Source organism: Notolepis coatsorum (genome assembly GCF_963971535.1).
Source record: "Notolepis coatsorum genome assembly, contig: SCAFFOLD_119, whole genome shotgun sequence".
NCBI lineage: Eukaryota > Metazoa > Chordata > Actinopteri > Aulopiformes > Paralepididae > Notolepis > Notolepis coatsorum.
In genome coordinates, this window is record NW_028173901.1 from 447,219 (window position 1) to 468,329 (window position 21,111).

The 21,111-nt window shown below is 41.5% G+C and overlaps 1 protein-coding gene across 1 annotated transcript in view; it reads left to right on the forward strand.

Moving 5' to 3' along the window:
• The window catches only part of LOC311247666 (uncharacterized protein), a gene marked incomplete at its 5' end in the record, with an annotated part of 81,361 nt that overhangs the window by 26,308 nt on the left and 33,942 nt on the right, over window positions 1-21,111 (forward strand). The window contains 2 exon segments of the mRNA XM_084338679.1: window positions 8,283-8,371; window positions 15,768-15,979. Of these exon segments, the coding sequence (XP_084194805.1) occupies window positions 8,283-8,371; window positions 15,768-15,979 (301 nt within the window).

Sequence of the window (21,111 nt, forward strand, 5' to 3'; positions counted from 1 at the left end):
TTGTATAGGACCTGCAGGGGTAGTAGTGCAATACCCGTAGTACGCTCAGCTGAGCGCACCACTCTCTGGAGTACCTTCCTGTCCTGTGCTGTGCTGTTTCCAAACCAAAAAAAAAATCTCCCAGAGCTTTAAGCTAGGCTAGTGGTCCGTATCCACTTGAATTAATGTATGTATGGGTAAGGGCTCACACAAACATGTTATAAACCTAATTTAGGTGTAAGGGCTCACACAAACATGTTATAAACCTAATTTAGGGGTAAGGGCTCACACAAACATGTTATAAACCTAATTTGGGGGTTAAGGGCTCACACAAACATGTTATAAACCTAATTTAGGGGTAAGGGCTCACACAAACATGTTATAAACCTAATTTAGGGGTAAGGGCTCACACAAACATGTTATAAATCTAATTTGGGGGTAAGGGCTCACACAAATGTGTTATGGCCTTTGTAAAGTCAGAGAGCCCCCGTTCATTGTTTATGGAACGGCCCCCTGATCTTCTATGCACGGCTCTGAACGCAAACCTCTTCCTCCACCGAAACGTGACCGTGGCTTCAGGGGAAGTAACGCGTCCCGCATGGAGGAATTACACCGAATCGAATTATACCAACGACAAAAAGACGTGTCACGTTTGAAATTGGTTTTGGTTTTGAAAGAAGCTTCCCGACCCCCTCACGACCCCCTCACGACCCCCTCACAACCCGGCCGTTTGAGCGGAATGCAGGCTAATCGGACCGGTTGTACTGTCTGCCTGGATCATAACATGACATCAGATATTATGATGGCTTTACAGGCATCTGCTCTGCGTTAGACACAGTGTTGTGGTTTCACCGACCGGTGGGGGGCGGTGGAGGAGAGACCTGCAGGTGGAGGAGAGACCTGCAGGTGGGTGGAGAGACCTGCAGGTGGGTGGAGAGACCTCCAGGTGGGTGGAGAGACCTCAAGGTGGGTGGAGAGACCTCCAGGTGGGAGGAGAGACCTGCAGGTGGGTGGAGAGACCTGCAGGTGGGTGGAGAGACCTCCAGGTGGGTGGAGAGACCTCCAGGTGGGAGGAGAGACCTCCAGACCTCCAGTGTTCATTTTGTCAACGAAAAGGATGACTAAATATGGTCGTCAACTAAGCTTTTCCCCTGACTAGATCTAGACTAAAACAAAAAAGACAAAATCGAGACTAAAACTGACTAAGACTAAAATGAAAAATAAATTAAGGTGACTAAATGACAACGAAAAAGGAGCATTTGACTAAAACAAAAATTTAAATAGCTGACAAAATGAACACTGGCTATAAGCCAACTAAATTTAAATTACAATAGTTCATGGTTGAAGGATAACAGACACTATATTGAAGCCAACTAGGTCGGTGAGTTCCTCCATTTGTGACCATCGGACCATCGGGCGTCTACATGAATCTATGATCCCAATAGAAACGTATGTGAATTTGACTGACTGTAGTGGTACATAGAATTGCATTACAAGATAATAAAATGCATTTTTTTTTCAATAACGAAAACTAGACAAAAATGTCATTCGTTTTCCCCCTGACTAAATCTAGACTAAAACAAAAAAGACAAAATCCAGACTAAAACTGACTGAGACTAAAATGCTCAGACCTGTAGTTGACTAAAACTGACTAAACGAAAAATAAACGAAGGTGACTAAATATGATGACAACGAAAAAGGAGCGTTTGACACATGACTAAGACTAAAACTAAAATTAAAATAGCTGCCAAAATTAACACTGGACCGCAGGACGTCCCAGGGTTTTATTCTGGGGGACGTCCCCAAGTGGAGCCGCGTTGTGACTGTTCTCCTGAAGACACAGAGATGATATGGACTGTTCTCCTGAAGACACAGAGATGATATGGACTGTTCTCCTGAAGACAGAGAGATGATATGGACTGTTCTCCTGAAGACAGAGATGATATGGACTGTTCTCCTGAAGACAGAGATGATATGGACTGTTCTCCTGAAGACAGAGATGATATGGACTGTTCTCCTGAAGACACACAGAGATGATATGGACTGTTCTCCTGAAGACAGAGATGATATGGACTGTTCTCCTGAAGACACACACAGAGATGATATGGACTGTTCTCCTGAAGACAGAGATGATATGGACTGTTCTCCTGAAGACACACAGAGATGATATGGACTGTTCTCCTGAAGACACACAGAGATGATATGGACTGTTCTCCTGAAGACACAGAGATGATATGGACTGTTCTCCTGAAGACACAGAGATGATATGGACTGTTCTCCTGAAGACAGAGATGATATGGACTGTTCTCCTGAAGACACAGAGATGATATGGACTGTTCTCCTGAAGACACACAGAGATGATATGGACTGTTCTCCTGAAGACACACAGAGATGATATGGACTGTTCTCCTGAAGACAGAGATGATATGGACTGTTCTCCTGAAGACAGAGATGATATGGACTGTTCTCCTGAAGACACACAGAGATGATATGGACTGTTCTCCTGAAGACAGAGATGATATGGACTGTTCTCCTGAAGACACAGAGAGATGATATGGACTGTTCTCCTGAAGACACACAGAGATGATATGGACTGTTCTCCTGAAGACACAGAGATGATATGGACTGTTCTCCTGAAGACAGAGATGATATGGACTGTTCTCCTGAAGACACAGAGATTATATGGACTGTTCTCCTGAAGACACAGATGATGATATGGACTGTTCTCCTGAAGACACAGATGATGATATGGACTGTTCTCCTGAAGACACAGAGATGATATGGACTGTTCTCCTGAAGACACACAGAGATGATATGGACTGTTCTCCTGAAGACACACAGAGATGATATGGACTGTTCTCCTGAAGACACAGAGATGATATGGACTGTTCTCCTGAAGACACACAGAGATGATATGGACTGTTCTCCTGAAGACACACAGAGATGATATGGACTGTTCTCCTGAAGACACAGAGATGATATGGACTGTTCTCCTGAAGACAGAGATGATATGGACTGTTCTCCTGAAGACAGAGAGATGATATGGACTGTTCTCCTAAAGACAGACAGAGATGATATGGACTGTTCTCCTGAAGACACAGAGAGATGATATGGACTGTTCTCCTGAAGACACAGAGATGATATGGACTGTTCTCCTGAAGACACAGAGATGATATGGACTGTTCTCCTGAAGACACAGAGATGATATGGACTGTTCTCCTGAAGACACAGAGAGATGATATGGACTGTTCTCCTGAAGACACAGAGATGATATGGACTGTTCTCCTGAAGACAGAGATGATATGGACTGTTCTCCTGAAGACACAGAGAGATGATATGGACTGTTCTCCTGAAGACACAGAGATGATATGGACTGTTCTCCTGAAGACACACAGAGATGATATGGACTGTTCTCCTGAAGACACAGAGATGATATGGACTGTTCTCCTGAAGACAGAGATGATATGGACTGTTCTCCTGAAGACACACAGAGATGATATGGACTGTTCTCCTGAAGACAGAGATGATATGGACTGTTCTCCTGAAGACAGAGATGATATGGACTGTTCTCCTGAAGACACACAGAGATGATATGGACTGTTCTCCTGAAGACAGAGATGATATGGACTGTTCTCCTGAAGACACAGAGAGATGATATGGACTGTTCTCCTGAAGACACACAGAGATGATATGGACTGTTCTCCTGAAGACACAGAGATGATATGGACTGTTCTCCTAAAGACAGAGATGATATGGACTGTTCTCCTGAAGACAGAGATGATATGGACTGTTCTCCTGAAGACACAGAGATGATATGGACTGTTCTCCTGAAGACACAGAGATGATATGGACTGTTCTCCTGAAGACAGAGATGATATGGACTGTTCTCCTGAAGACACAGAGAGATGATATGGACTGTTCTCCTGAAGACACAGAGATGATATGGACTGTTCTCCTGAAGACACACAGAGATGATATGGACTGTTCTCCTGAAGACACAGAGATGATATGGACTGTTCTCCTGAAGACAGAGATGATATGGACTGTTCTCCTGAAGACACACAGAGATGATATGGACTGTTCTCCTGAAGACAGAGATGATATGGACTGTTCTCCTGAAGACACAGATGATATGGACTGTTCTCCTGAAGACAGAGATGATATGGACTGTTCTCCTGAAGACACACAGAGATGATATGGACTGTTCTCCTGAAGACAGAGATGATATGGACTGTTCTCCTAAAGACAGAGATGATATGGACTGTTCTCCTGAAGACAGAGATGATATGGACTGTTCTCCTGAAGACACAGAGATTATATGGACTGTTCTCCTGAAGACACAGAGATGATATGGACTGTTCTCCTGAAGACAGAGATGATATGGACTGTTCTCCTGAAGACACAGAGAGATGATATGGACTGTTCTCCTGAAGACACAGAGATGATATGGACTGTTCTCCTGAAGACACACAGAGATGATATGGACTGTTCTCCTGAAGACACAGAGATGATATGGACTGTTCTCCTGAAGACAGAGATGATATGGACTGTTCTCCTGAAGACACACAGAGATGATATGGACTGTTCTCCTGAAGACAGAGATGATATGGACTGTTCTCCTGAAGACACAGATGATATGGACTGTTCTCCTGAAGACAGAGATGATATGGACTGTTCTCCTGAAGACACACAGAGATGATATGGACTGTTCTCCTGAAGACAGAGATGATATGGACTGTTCTCCTGAAGACACAGAGAGATGATATGGACTGTTCTCCTGAAGACACACAGAGATGATATGGACTGTTCTCCTGAAGACAGAGAGATGATATGGACTGTTCTCCTGAAGACACACAGAGATGATATGGACTGTTCTCCTGAAGACACAGAGATGATATGGACTGTTCTCCTGAAGACACAGAGATGATATGGACTGTTCTCCTGAAGACAGAGATGATATGGACTGTTCTCCTGAAGACAGAGATGATATGGACTGTTCTCCTGAAGACACAGAGATGATATGGACTGTTCTCCTGAAGACACAGAGATGATATGGACTGTTCTCCTGAAGACAGAGATGATATGGACTGTTCTCCTGAAGACACAGAGATGATATGGACTGTTCTCCTGAAGACACAGAGATGATATGGACTGTTCTCCTGAAGACACAGAGAGATGATATGGACTGTTCTCCTGAAGACACAGAGATGATATGGACTGTTCTCCTGAAGACAGACAGAGATGATATGGACTGTTCTCCTGAAGACACAGAGAGATGATATGGACTGTTCTCCTGAAGACACAGAGATGATATGGACTGTTCTCCTGAAGACACAGAGATGATATGGACTGTTCTCCTGAAGACACAGAGAGATGATATGGACTGTTCTCCTGAAGACACAGAGATGATATGGACTGTTCTTCTGAAGACAGACAGAGATGATATGGACTGTTCTCCTGAAGACACAGAGATGATATGGACTGTTCTCCTGAAGACACAGAGATGATATGGACTGTTCTCCTGAAGACACAGAGATGATATGGACTGTTCTCCTGAAGACACAGAGATGATATGGACTGTTCTCCTGAAGACACAGAGATGATATGGACTGTTCTCCTGAAGACACAGAGAGATGATATGGACTGTTCTCCTGAAGACACACAGAGATGATATGGACTGTTCTCCTGAAGACAGACAGAGATGATATGGACTGTTCTCCTGAAGACACAGAGATGATATGGACTGTTCTCCTGAAGACACAGAGATGATATGGACTGTTCTCCTGAAGACAGACAGAGATGATATGGACTGTTCTCCTGAAGACTGTAGGGGTGGGAATCACCAGAGGCCTCACGATACGATACTATCACGATACTTGAGTCACGATACGATAGTATTGCGATACTAAATATATTGCGATATGCTGAGTATATGCGATATTAATATTGCAATTTATGCAAAGTACAACTTTTTTTATCTAATAAAATAAAGTTCAGTCTGTTCATCTCACTTCAATATATTTTATTGCAGAACATGGTATTTTCTCAAGCAGACAGATGTAAACATGTACCTGACAAACTGAACTGTTTGTATTACAGTCATATTCCAACTGAACTGAATGCACACGTGTGTTTATGTGGACTACTGTACTATTACAGGTATTGAAATGAACAATGTAACTTCCTTATACAAAAAAAATTTAAAATACAAATTCTTCGTCTTATTATTTTTATGAATAATCAAATATCGATACTTGGCGTCCCTGTATCGATACAGTATCACCATGCAAAGTATCGCGATACTACTATGCATCGATATTTTCCCCCACCCCTAATGGACTGCTCTCCTGATTAAGACACAGATGCTCTTCAGAGATAGAAGCGCTATGATTCATAGTATGTTATCAAGTGGGATTAACACCAATTTCCTTTATCACAATATATTGCAATATTTTTTGTGCCGATATTATATTATATTGATACAATGACACTTTAAAAAAACAAAATAAAATAAATCTTTGCTTCACAATCCCATTTTACTGCAATACATATGCTCAGAATGAGGTGAACATTAGATACAACCTTTTTTTTTCATTGGGGACATAATACTATTTTATACATTTCATACCCAGTTTAATCACCTGTACATTGTATATTACTGTTGCACTTTACTGTTACATTGTCACTTTGGTTGGACGCCAGACTTATTTAGGGAAATGGGAAGTATGATGCTGCGAAAAAAGTAGTAGAATGCGCTCACCTCACTAGACTTGACACTGGGTGCTGTAACCTCTAATATCATACATAAAAATAGGGAAACAATGTCCAGGCACGCACTCCAGGTTTTTCCAAATTTATTGGCAGCCTGTAATCATGTGTGAACACACCTTCTTCATAAATTTGGAAAAACCTGGAGTGCGTGCCTGGACATTGTTTCCCTATTTTTATGTATGATGCTGCAACATGTAAACAACAACATTCATCCCGGACCGGCAAAAACCTTTTAAATGATACATTTATTTATCAAACCTTTATTCTGCACCTCTCTAAAAGCTCTGTGGATATAGTGATGACTCTGACAGGGACCTAGCTACATCGCCAACACTCTAATAAATTACACACCAGCAAGAACACTGCGGTCATCAGCTGCTGGACTACTAGAGGCTCCCAGAAACAGTCAAAAGAGGATCAGTAATGCAGCCTTTATCAACTATGCCCCAAAACTATGGAACAAACGGCCCAAAAACATCAGGAAAGCCAACTCGCTAGACATCTTCAAAAGACAGCTTAAAACCTGTCTCTTTGCTCAGGCATTTCAATGAAACATCATGGATATCCTGACACTAATGTACTTTACCTGCACTATTCTTACCCTGCCTACACTTCCTATCAAATTCATGTGTCGGTTCTATGCACTGTAATTTTAAGAGCACTGCTCTGTTGTAATTCAAAATTGAACTATTTGATCACACTTTTAACTTCTTACTGATGCACTGCTCTGTTGTATGTTAAATACCCTGTCGTATGTCCGTTCTATTTTATAATTTTATAATCCAACGCACTTTGTTTTTACTCTGTCTATTCTATTTTTATTATTTGTATTACTGAATGAAACTGTAAACAGAGAGCCTATTGGGATGCTAGATCCTAATGTGAAACACAGTGATTTACCTCACCTTGCTACCTCTCTATCTTTTTTATGCTCGCTTATGCCTGTATTTTTTACTGTTGTTAAGCACTTTGAACTGCAACTTCTGTATGAAAAGTGCTATACAAATAAAGTAGAATTATTATTTATTATTACTCCACATAAAATGTTATCTATAGCACCTTAGTAGAATGGAGGACTTTTGCTTTTTTATTATATATAAATAACACGCCAACATTTTGTGAAATGCTCCTACTGTCATCTCCAGCCTAGCTTAAAACTCCAGAGGCTAGTGGTCCGTATCCGCTTCCATTCATTTGTGCTAAGCTAGGCTAACTTGCAGCCTGATAGCTTTCTACTGAACACACAGAGAGGAAACTGGTATCTATCTTCTTGTCTCTCTCTGGAGAAGACAGTCATCACATTCCTCCACCACTGCTACAGTATGTAGTAAGTAATATCTCTGTCTCTCTCTCTGTGTGTCTCTCTCTCTCTCTCTCTCTCTCTCTCTCTCTCTCTCTCTCTCTCTCTCTCTCTCTCTCTCTCTCTGTCTCTCTCTCTCTCTCTCTCTCTCTCTCTCTCTCTCTCTCTCTCTCTCTCTCTCTCTCTCTCTCTCTCTCTCTCTCTCTCTCTCTCCCCCCCCCCTCTCTCTCAGGCCCCAGCAGCAGCCCCTCTCCTCGCCCCGTCAGGACTCAGTGGAGGGTTACTACGAGGAGGCCCAGCCTTACGAGGAGACAATCAATGGTGAGACCCCCCCCCCCACAGTCCAGCACTGACCCCCCCCCCAGTCCAGCACCAACCCCCCCCCCCCCCCCCCCACGGTCCAGCACCACACCCCCCCCCCCCCCCCCCCCCACAGTCCAGCACCCCCCCCCCCCCCCACAGTATTCCCAGTGTCTGAAATATTGTGTCTGTTACTAGGCTTGAGTCAATTGTAAGGAACCAAAGGAGAATCATCTACTGTAACACAAAGCTAACATTGACCAGAGGTGAACAATCACACTGAGATCATTCAGCACATTATTGAGATCTAAGCAAATGAATAAAGGGCAGATGATTAACAGGAGGTTTTGTAGATACAGTACTGAATTCTGCCATCCGGACACATGCAATTATGGCCAAGTCACAGATCTATGGATCGAACCAAATCTCCTCTTTCCAATGGCGGAGTTCAATCTGGATTTAGTAGCACCAGGCGCCCCTGACAGGGCCGCAAAAACCGTGAATGGAATCTACTGTAAGTACAGTTACTTCTTTATAATGTAAATACCTCCGCCATTTTTCATCAGATTGCAACGCGGTTCTTTGCTAGACGTTCACAGAAAGGTAGAGAAACTAACTCCGTTCTATTTTATGGCAATAACATTCAGGTTTGTTCAACCCGTGAGATAGTTTTAGTTTTAGTCTTGCTTATTTTATATTCTTTTATTTTTTTTACTCTCTTGCTAGTTTTTATGTTCTTTTAAAATGTAGTGCTTAGAGATTTGCTCCACAACTATAAAGCGCCCTAAAAATCTAATATATTATTATTATTATTACTATTAGATATGATCCCGAGATATGATCCTTCCATAATTTCACGTATAACACTTAAAATCATTGGTAAACAAACGTAGTGCTGAAAATATACACTCTGACTGCTGTTTTGACAGGGTTAGGGTCTTTACTATTGGCTACATTTGAAAATAAAAACGCTACATTACTACATTAATTAATACGGACTGTATTAATCTATTTATGGCATGAAATTATTGACATGAGACAGACAGAGAGACAGACATGAGACAGGACAGATAGACAGACAGGAGTTAGGAGAGAGCGAGAGGAGAAATAAGAGAGACAGGAGATATGACGGAGAAAGAGAGAGAGACAGGAGATAGGAGAGAGAGAGGAGAAATAAGAGAGAGACAGGAGATATGACGGAGAAAGAGAGAGAGACAGGAGATAGGAGAGAGAGGAGAAATAAGAGAGAGACAGGAGAGAGAGAGAAAGCTGGAGAGAACAGGGGTGGCCTTTGTTCCTCTGTAACTTGTCCTCCAGCGCCAGAGAGCGACGGAAGAATGTGTCAAGGGAAGAAGCGATGGGTGGGAGGGGGGGGGTTAGGTGGATGAGTGGGTGGGAGGGGGGGTTAGGTGGATGGGGGGTTGGGTGGATGGTAGGGGGGTTAGGTGGATGGGTGGGAGGGGGGGTAAAGTCACCTGTGGTGTGTTTGTGTGAGAGAGTGCAAAATGTGTGGTGTGTGTGGAGAGTTCAGTGATCATTGTTCTGATGGCCTGGGGGAAGAAGCTGAGTCTACTGTAAGTCTCTCTGTTCTTGCTGCATGTATACGGAGGCGCTTGCCTGACCGCAGCAGCTTGAACAGGCTGTTGTTGGGGTGGTGGGGGTCTGCAGGCTCTGGATTTGTACCTCTTGTTGTATAGAACCTGCAGGGGTGGTAGTGCAATACCCGTAGTACCCTCGGCTGAGCGCACCACTCTCTGTAGAGCCTTCCTGTCCTGGGCAGTGCAGTTTCCAAACCAGCCAGTGATGTTCCCAGTCAGGATGCTCTCTACAGCCCCGGAATAGAAGGACTGGAGTATCTTACCCACATTGAGTGCCAGCCATGCGGTGCGCTTTACCCCCGTTGAATGCCACCACCCACTTCAATGATAGAGCTCTCATATTTGCGAACGCATAAACTATGTCTTAAATTATGGCTGTGTGTCTAATCGTCGCTTGTCAATGACTTGTTTGCAGTCAACATTGTCGAAACGGATTGTTTTTTAATCCGTTAATTTAACTCGTTTTATGAAAGTTCCAGACATTTTTTGAAGCTTCTGTGATAATCGCCCTTTAGTGGAATATACTGGAATACACAAAAAACTTTGTAATTTTTCTGCCTATTTATGAATAGTTTTCAAATAAACGCTAGATTATCGATAGTATATGTGTACTTATGCACGCTATAGAGGCGGGCTGAAAAATCGATTGTCCATTTCCTGATCAGCACACACACACACACACACACACGCACACACACATATGGCACACGCTGATATATAGGTGAAAACAGCTCTGATTATCCCAAGACTGGTAAAATAGAATAGATCAGATGTTCTCCAAAAAGATTATTCCAATTCTTGATCACCATTCCAAATATCGATCGTGTTTATTGATCCAATGCTGGGTGGTCGAAACCACTGTTTCTCCGCTGTGATGTGCCTCTGCAATGACTTCGATCGTCTCAGGTTACTTTGGCGAGAAGTAAAATGAGGAAGCAGGATTTATTTTTCGCCATGGTTTTCATGCAGTCCATTCCAAAGGGGTGCAGTACCTCTAGGAGAGACGATAGGGGGCGGTATTTTCCCAATGGAGCTCAGACATAGGACCCAGTGGTAACGGGAGGCTAGATTGATGAAATATGAATGGAAATCGCTAATAAACAAAACGATTAAACGACGAGATCTCTCGTCGCTGGCACTCAACGGTCGGCATGAACTAACGAGAAATCTCGTCGCTGGCACTCAAAGTGTTAATTGTCTCAGGTGATAGAGGCGCTGCTTTGCCTTTTTTACCACAGTGTCTATGTGTGTTGTCCATGTCAGGTCCTCTTGTGATGCGGATTCCCAGGTACTTAAAACTGCTCACCCTGTCCACAATAGCCCCATTTATCCACAGTGGTGTGTGTGTCCCCTGCTGTATTCTCCTAAAATCCACGATCAGCTCTTTGGTTTTACCAATGTTCAGGAGTAGGCTGTTATAATAATAATAATAATAATAATAATAATAATAATAATAATAATAATAATAATAATAATAATAATAATAATAATAATAATACACTTTATTTGTATAGCACCTTTCATACAGAAACTGCAGCTCAAAGTGCTTCACAACAGAAAAAAGACAGGCATAAAATAAATTTCACATTAGTATCTAACATCCCAACAGGCCACCTAGTTTATGGTTTGATTCAGTTTTAAATAGACAATAATAAAAGGAGCAAGATAAAATAGACAGAGTAAAATAGTGCAATAGTGCAGTGCAATAAAATTGTAGAATAGATTAGATTAAAAAAAAATGTAAAAATATATTTTACAGTGCAATAAAATAGTTCTGGATTACTGTTCAACAGTTCAATGTCGTACAATGGTAAAACTGTTCTGAATTACTGTTTCAACAGTTCAAAGCCGTCCCAAACCTTTGTTCGGTATCCATAGTTCAAAACATGACAGTCTTCTCTTCTGCCTGACACCACAATGCACATTTTAAGGCAAGCCATATCAGACAGTATTAAAGCTGACAGTCTCCCCTGCTCATGACAGTCTCCTGTTGCCTGACACCACAATGCACATTTTAAGGCAAGCCGTATCAGACAGTAGTCTCCTGCTCATGACAGTCTCTTCTGCTCGATACACACACAGTTCAATTTCCCCGACAGTTTTGAACCTGTAATAAACAATAGACAGAAAACTGTAGCCCAGTGCAATAAAAACCTGACAGTTTGAACCTGTAATAAAAAGCAATAGACAGAGTAAAATAATACAGTGCAATAATAGAATAGTAGAATAGAATAAATAGTAAAATGATGCAATAGAATGGACAGAGTAAAATAGTGCTACAGTACAGCGGAGTGTATTAGAAGGCTATGGTGAAGAGGTATGTTTTTAGCTTATTTTTGAAAATATTAATAGATATAGCTTCCCTAATGTCCATAGGTAGTATGTTCCATAACTTTGGTGCATAGTTTGCAAAGGCTGCATCCCCGATTTTCCTTAGACTGTGGCTTGGAACCTTCAATAGACCAGTAGTAGATGATCGCAATGTTCTAGGAGGACCATAGTTGACTAGAGAATTTGCAATGTAGCTTGGTCCTGTTCCATTTAGTGATTTGTATATAAGGAGGAGGACCTTGAAATAAATTCAAAATGTTACCGGAAGCCAGTGTAGGTTAGCTAATACAGGACTGATGTGGTCTCTCCTCTTGGTTCTAGTTAGTAGCCTAGCTGCCGAGTTTTGAATGAGTTGGAGTCGTTCTGTGTTTTTTTTGGGAGGCCAGTGAGGAGTGCATTAGAGTAGTCAAGTCGGCTTGAGATAAAGGCATGGATCAGTTTTTCAGCGTCTTTTTTTTATTTATAAATGGCCGTACCTTAGCTATGTTTCTAAGGTGAAAAAAATTATGTTTTTGTCACCTTGTTGATGTGTGATTTAAAGCTTAGGTCTTGAGTCTATTATAACACCAAGACTTGTAACTTCGGGTTTGATTCAAGGAGTAAGTTGCCCCATATTGCTCTGTAACATTTCTCTTTTTGTTATATGACCGACTAGTAGGATTTCAGTTTTGCCCTCATTTAATTTGAGGAAGTTGTTCGTCATCCATTTGTTTATTACTAAGAGACAGGCGGAAATGGAGTTTATAGCTGTGTGATTATTTGGTTCAGCGGAGATGTACAATTGTGTGTCATCTGCGTAACTATGGAAACATACATTGTGCTTTCTAATGATGTCTCCGAGTGGCAGCATGTATAGTGAGAATAATAATGGACCAAGGCAGCTCCCCTGTGGAACTCCAAAGTAGGTAGGGATGGGAATTGATACGATTTTATCGATACGATTCCATTATAGATTCTGCTTATCGATCCGATTCTTTATCGATTCCCTTATCGATTCCTGCTAAATCTATCGTTTAAATAAATAAATTGGAAATGCAACAGAACTAAGCTGGTTAGAATAACAACATGCAACTTCACATTTCTGATTGTCATTTATTGTTGAGCACCCAGCAAAATGGTCATAATTTCGAGCCCTTACAAATTTAGTGACTGCTTGGTGACACTCGTTAACCTTTTCCTGAGTCAGTTTACCCCGCTGTGCTAGCGTGAAAGGATTTTCCTGAGGTGCTCGAGAACCACTAGCTGCAGCCTCAGTCTATTGTGATCATCTAAAATGGATGAAATGGGAGAATATTTATACAGTGAAAGCATTCGTTTTCATTTAGGTTTTCCTAGTCAAGGAATCAAATAGTCTGCTATGGCTGCATGCGTAGCGCTAACGTTATTGTTTTAAAATGCACAACTGTCGGAAAAACATGGCATCGATAAGAGGAATTGATAGTCACAGAGGCATGCGATTCCAGGAATCGGACAATTAGGAACCGGTTCCCAACCCTCGATTCCCATCCCTAAAAGTAGGTGTCATGTTTCTCAGAAGAATGATCTCCAAGCCTGACGTAATATTTTCTCCCTTTTGATATATGTTCTGAACCAGTTTAATACATAGTCAGAAAGACCAACTAACTTTTCTAGATGATTTATTAGGATATCATGGTAGATCGTGTCAAACGCTGCGCTTAGATCTAATAGGACGAGAATTGAGACTTTGTTTCCATCAGAGTTTATTCTGAGGTCACTAATTATTTTTGTAAGAGCAGTTTCAGTGCTATGGTGCATTCTGAAGCCTGATTGAAATTCCTCCATGATGTTGTTTTCTTTGAGAAAGGAGTTTATTTGTATTGAGACCATTTTTTTCAAGTCAAATCAAATCAAATCAAATTTATTTATAAGGCCCGACAACACACGTTAATGTCCCCATGGGCCGTACAGGTCTTCTTTAAACAAGTCAAGAAGAAAACATAACAATAAGTCAAGAACAGAACAAGAACACCATAAGGTCCAAAAAATTTAAGAAAAATGCAAATAAATGAAAGAATGCAAGCACTCCCAGACATACCCCGCGAAGGTAAGGAGAAACTCACTAAAACCTAACAATAGGGAAAAATGCTCCACAGGCAGTGTGGAGGAGAGAAACCTTAGAAGGGCCATTCAAGGGGGGATCTCCCTTCTTAGATGTCGGTGATAGTAGTGTTGCAGACTAACAGTTGGTAAGCATGCACTCAAGTGTGTAGTGAAACACAGATGAGTGCATGTAGTAGCAACTGAACATTTTGAAAGATAGAGCTAATAGCGATAGCAACTGAACATTTTGAAAGATTGAAGATAGAGCGGATAGCGGATCTATTTGAGGCACAGGGGCGGCGCAAAGAGGGTCACGTCCTCCCCGTCTTAGTCACGGGACATTCAACACTCCGGTCATTGCTCAGGGACAGCCGGAGACAGGGAGATAGGGGGCAGCACAGAGAGGGTCGCGAACTCCCCGACATCAGTATCTTGCTGATGAATGGGAGGTTGGATATTGGCCTATAGTTGGTTAGTACATTACTGTCTAGTTTGGGTTTCTTTAGTAAGGGTCTTACGACAGCTGTTTTGAATGCGTCTGGACATGACTTGCAATACTCTCGAATATTCGCTTAAAAAATGCTGGGGGTATAGGGTCAATACAGGAAGTGGAGGAGTTACATTCCATGACAGTTCCTATGGTTACTTTTTCGCAGGGTTTGCTTATGGTGTCCATGTTTGTATCAGGACTAATGCTGGCTCTAATTGAAGTTATTTTGTTATTGAAGAATAATGCTAGTTCTTCACATTTTGATGCAGATGACTGTGGAGGGGTGGGGGCAGTGTTGAGTAGCTGGTCGATGGCTGAGAATAATATTCGAGCATGCCAGTTCATCAACCTCCTCCCGATAGGCCTTCCCGTCGTTGTTAGAGATCAGCCCCACCACCACGTGTCGTCCGCAAACTTCACTATGGAGTTGGAGCTGAACTTGGCCACACAGTCATGTGTGTAAAGTGAATACAGCAGGGGGCTGAGAACGCAGTCCTGGGGGGACCCGATGCTCAGGGTGATTGAGTTGGAGGTATGTCCACCCACCCTGACCCTGTCGGTCAGAAATTCCAGGATCCAATAAATACATAGTTTGACATGACATACATAAGATGCCCAAATATGACAAGAAAGGTAAACAAAAATGCCCTAGTGAGAAAATGAAAACAAAAGATGGATTTAGGGACTTTGTTATGTCTTCACATTAGAACTGGAGTCCAAATGTCATATCTCTTAAACCTTGGCCGTTGTTGTAAGAACACTGTCGCCTAGTGTCTTGAGCTTTATACTAGTTGATCATATTAACTAGTCAAGGCTGTAAGAGAATATGTATTTTAACACAGAACTATCGACATGATAATATTTTCCGATCACATTGGCCGCCATCTCTTTCTCTCTCTGTGACATCTGACCCCTCCTCTTCCTCCTGGTTCCCCAGACGACGGCGAGGCGGTGAGCAGCTCCTACGAGTCGTACGACGAGGAGGAAGTGACGAAAGGGAAGCTGTCGTCGGCGCAGCACCAGTGGCCGTCGGCGGAGGCGTCCATCGAGCTGATGAAGGACGCCAGCATCTGCGCCTTCCTCTGGAGGAAGAAGTGGCTAGGCCAGTGGGCCAAACAGCTGTGTGTCATCAAAGACCAGCACCTCCTGGTGGGTGGAGGACCACGTAGGCAGTTTCACAAATGCTAATCCAAACGGTGTCCAAATCTTTTGAGAAATCCTTTCAAAGTGTGAAATTAATGCTAGCGATGATAGTTTTCCTTGCATGAGACCCAAAAGAGAAATTTGGTGTTTCCCCGGGACCCAAACTTAAAAAAATACATCATGAATTGCCATAACATACATTTATAAACTACTGATAAAGAACACAACAAACCATGAATTTCAAATGTATATTAAATGTATTTATTTAATTATAAAAGTACATCACAGCAATAATCAGAGTGTAATGTTAAGTTTCTCACCACCTCATAACATATGTACATACAATTTTGTAACACTTTTAAATTAACAAACATGTGCAGCTTGAGACGTTTTGAATGAATGCTGATGCAATTGTACTAGCATAACAAAATTAAAAAAACATTTGTATTCTTTTTTTGTATTTTATTTTTTTATTATTTTTTAAACAAACACATAAACAAACATGACAACACACGATAAGATATACAAGCATTAGTTGTCAGTGCACATCCAATGAGTTAATTGTCTTATATAGGATATACCCTTAATACCTGTTATCTAAAAACCTACACACATATGCTCTAGCTCGTACCCCCCCCCTTCCGGACCCCCCATTGGATAATCCATCCATTTTCCCTCGCTCCTAACAGGACATTACCATTATATGCTAGCTTTTATTTTCTCCACCACTTCTAACCACAATGTCATTTTGGATTCATTGAGACCCAAAATTCTTGCTGTAGATATTTCTTGATAGATCACATCGAGATATGTAAGAATCCAGACCTTTCGGCAAATTTTTTCCGGTTGGAACCATCGTGATGCTATCAGCTTTTTAGCCACTGTGATACCCGATAAAACCAATCTCTTTAGCTGTGGATGTACTGCACACTCAAAAACATCATTCAGCAGTAGTACAGAGGGGTGTACAGGTATATTCCAAGTTAAGAGATTTGATAGTTGCTGGGTCACCTCTTTCCAGAATATCTTAACTGGTGGGCAGTCCCAGTACATGTGCATAAATGTCCCCTCGTCCCCATTTGTACATAAGGAGCATTTGGAGTCTTGTATAAGACCCATTTTTTTCAGTCTTATAGGAGTCAAGTATGTCCTGTGAATATAGTTAAGATTGATTTGTTGATGGTCCGGGTTCCTTGATGTGAATCGAATATTTGCCCAGGCTTCTTGCCAATCAAAATCACTTTCCAGGTCTGGTATATCCCTCCTCCAGACGGAGTCTAGGTGGAGGGTTTCAAAATTACAAAATTACATCTTGAATGAAGTATTAGAATCGGCAAATAAAAAATAGATTTTCAACAGGTTTAAAATAAATAAATACAAATTATTTATATACAAATTATAAATATATATATATATATATCATTTGCATTTATTTATTTTAAACTCGAATAAATTAATGAAATAAATTAACCTGTATGAATAAATACAAATTATATATATATATATAAATTATATATTTGTATTCATTCATTTTAAACCTGTTGAAAATTTATTTTTTATTTGCTGATTCTAATGCTTCATTCAAGCTCTACAAGGGTAAATGGTGCATTTATATATAGCTTTTATCCAAAGTACCGTACAATTTGTTCCTCACATTTTTACCCATTCACTCACACATTCACATTACTCTCGAAGGGTAACGGGGAAAGGGACAAAACAAAAAAATGAAGTAAAATAAAATAGAAAAGAGACAGACAATACATACATCACAGAGGTAATGGAAATAATTAAAACACACATCAAGCTAAAGTAAAGGACACATCTTATATGTACATATATTATATACACATATATAAAAGCCCCTCATTCTCAGTCTAATCAGTGGTGTGGAATAATAATAATAATAATAATAATAATAATAATAATAATAATAATAATAATAATAATAATAATAATAATAATAATAATAATAATAATAATAATAATAATAATAATAATAATAAATTCAATTTGTACCGCACTTTATATTTGTGAAAATCTCAAAGTGCTACAGGAGATAAAGATAAAAAGTTAAATGAATAAAAACGATTAAAATTAATAAAACAACCAATGAAATGGAAGAACATAAAAATTAAAAAAATTAAATAAAATGAATAGAAGTTAAATTAAAAGTAAAAGTATAATTCAGGCAAATGCCTTGTTAAAAAGAAATGTTTTAGGTCTCTTTTAAAAACCTCAACGGACTGTGGTGCTCTCAGATGGTCGGGAGGGCATTCCACAGCCGAGGAGCAGCTGAGCAGAAGGCCCGGTCACCCATGGTGCGAAGGTGTGTCCTGTGTTTGGGTTGGAGTGTGTTTGAGTGTCCAGAGCGGAGGGAGCGGGTGGAGGTCGGGGGAGCGATGATCTCCTTTAGATAGGAGGGGGCGTTGCTGTGGATGCACTGATGGGTGAGGAGGGAGACCTTTTATTCAAGCCTGGAGGAGACAGGGAGCCAGTGTAGGGAGTGGAGTATGGGTGTGATGTGATCATATTTCCGCACTCTCATCAGGATCCTAGCAGCACAGTTCTGAATGTGTTGGAGCTTCTGGATGCTCTTGCTAGGGATCCCGATGAGCAGAGCGTTGCAGTAGTCAAGCCTTGAGGAGACAAAGGCCTGAACGAGCTTTTCCGCATCTGGCAGGGTGAGTGTGGGACGGAGTCTTGCTATATCTCTGAGGTGGAAGAATGAGGTTTTGCACAGGTGCTTAATGTGGGAGTCAAATGTCAGGTGGGGGTCAATTTTTTGGTTAGTTTTAGGTTAGTTATTACAGGTGAGAGTGGGAGGTTCTGGCTGGAAAAGGTGATGCTGGTTATTGGGGATGATTTGGTTTGGTGTGGGGTGCCGATTAAAATGGCTTCTGTTTTGGCGCTGTTTAGTTGTAGGAAATTGTGACTCATCCACGCCTTTATCTCAAGGCAGGTGGTCAGTGTGGATGAAGGTGATGATGGCGGTGACGGTAGGGGGGCAGAGGGAAGTGGGGCAGTCCTGAGGTAGAGTTGGGTGTCATCAGCGTAGCAGTGGAAGGATATCCCATGCCGGCTGATGACACGACCAAGGGGGGGAGCATGTATAGAGTGAAGAGGATGGGGCCGAGGACGGAACCTTGGGGGACGCCGCAGGTGACAGGCTGTGTCCGGGAATTTGTGCCCACCAAGGAGACGCGCTCAGTTCTGTCTGGAATCTGACGAGACTGGTGCGGTGATCTTCAAAGTGGTGTGGAATCTGACGAGACTCGTGCAGTGATCTTCAAAGTGGTGTGGAATCTGACGAGACTCGTGCAGTGATCTTCAAAGTGTTGGTATGACTCGACACTGACAGCGGCTCAGGAGGTAGAGCAGTCGTCTGGTAATACGGAGGTTCCCGGTTCGATTCCCGCTCTTCCCAGGCAGTGTGTCGAAGTGTCCTTGAGCAAGACACTTAACCCATTACTGCTCCTTATGAGCAGAACACACACACACCCTGCACTGCACCTTAACATGCACATACACTTATTAGGGATGGTACAGAATCCAGTACTTTTAAGGGTATCGACCGAATCACGTCGGTACTACCGAGTTCCGATTCACGTGGGATCCACCGGTGCAACATTTAGGTACTGTAAAAAATAAAGTTTTTTATTTATTTGACATTTTTAAGTCCCATGACGTCAACATTTAGTTTACCACGAAACCTATGAAGTGTGCCGCACGTTCACGTGCACAACACACGCTTACCTAGGATGTTACTTGATTCAACAACAAAGCAGTCGGGCGATGGCAAGCCGAAAACAGTCGCAAGTGTGGTTACACTTTACAAAGCTAGATGCAGACAACGCTCACTGCAATATTATATTATATATTAACACATTTTTCTAAATAAATAATAATGATAATAAATCATTTGGAGTAAAAAAAAAAAAAAAACTGAGGTAGGTAGATTACATTTTTTGAGACTAAAGTACAGAAAAAGGGTACCGTTGGGTACCGGTATCGATTCACAGGTACTGGTATCGGTTAAAATGTGAACGGTACCAACCCTAACACTTATTCACAAGACACTTTCTGTTAATAATTTACTATTTTATTTCAACTTATCTAATTTGATATTTTATCTTACTTATTGTTACCATTCTTGTATTCATTGATGTTTCTTAACACATTCAGCGCCAATCACGACTATGGTCGGGTTATCTCGCCAGCGGTTGAGCGCCAGAACCCGACTATAGTCGGGTTTTCGATCGTTTTCATAATTTTTTCTTTTCGATTTTAATATTCTATACAGTCTCACGGACCTTGGTGTATCATTGGGACTCATTCTGAGACCTCAAGATTGCAATGCCGGCCGAATCCTGCTAGGTGGTAGTGTCGGCTACCCTTTGAAACCTTATTTCACACTGTGTGTTACATTTGATATGGTCCGGGTGGAGAAATGGGACCCGGGCAAGTGAAAGGCTTCATTCGAGCCACTTGGAACACGTCCAGCACACTTGCATAGTTTGTCCCATTTCATGTCAGGGACCCGATCATCAATACTGGAAATCGCGATCAGACCATTGGAATATACATTTTGGAATACCTCCTAGCAAAGGTAAGGACTATATGACACCAATCCTACTTTGATCCTACAATGATTTCACATCGATCGCAACAATTATGTCACTCCAGAACGTATGACGTTGCTGACGATCAGAGCATCACAAAACGACCCCCCCCCCCCTTTGATGCCTTCATGATGAAACATAATACCTATTATATACCTTTGATTTGGAAATAGTATCGTGTCCAGGCCAGCAACACGAATGACTTTCGCAAAATGCACGTAGCGCTACTTATCGCAGTTTCTAGGAATTAGCCAGGATCACTCTGAAACTATACAATATTCACCACGGGATAACACACGGACATATACATGAAAAAATTACAATTCTTTACATGTTGGAGGGAGATAGACTATGACTCAAATGAGCCATAGTATTGTCTCCATAGCTAGAATATAGAATATAGATATAGCTCTGCAAACATCGTGACGCACCGTGAAAATAATTTTTTTTAAAGTGTGGCGCAGAGACAGCAGGGATGGGGATACACGCTGGCGCTGAATGAGTTAATTGTGCACTGTT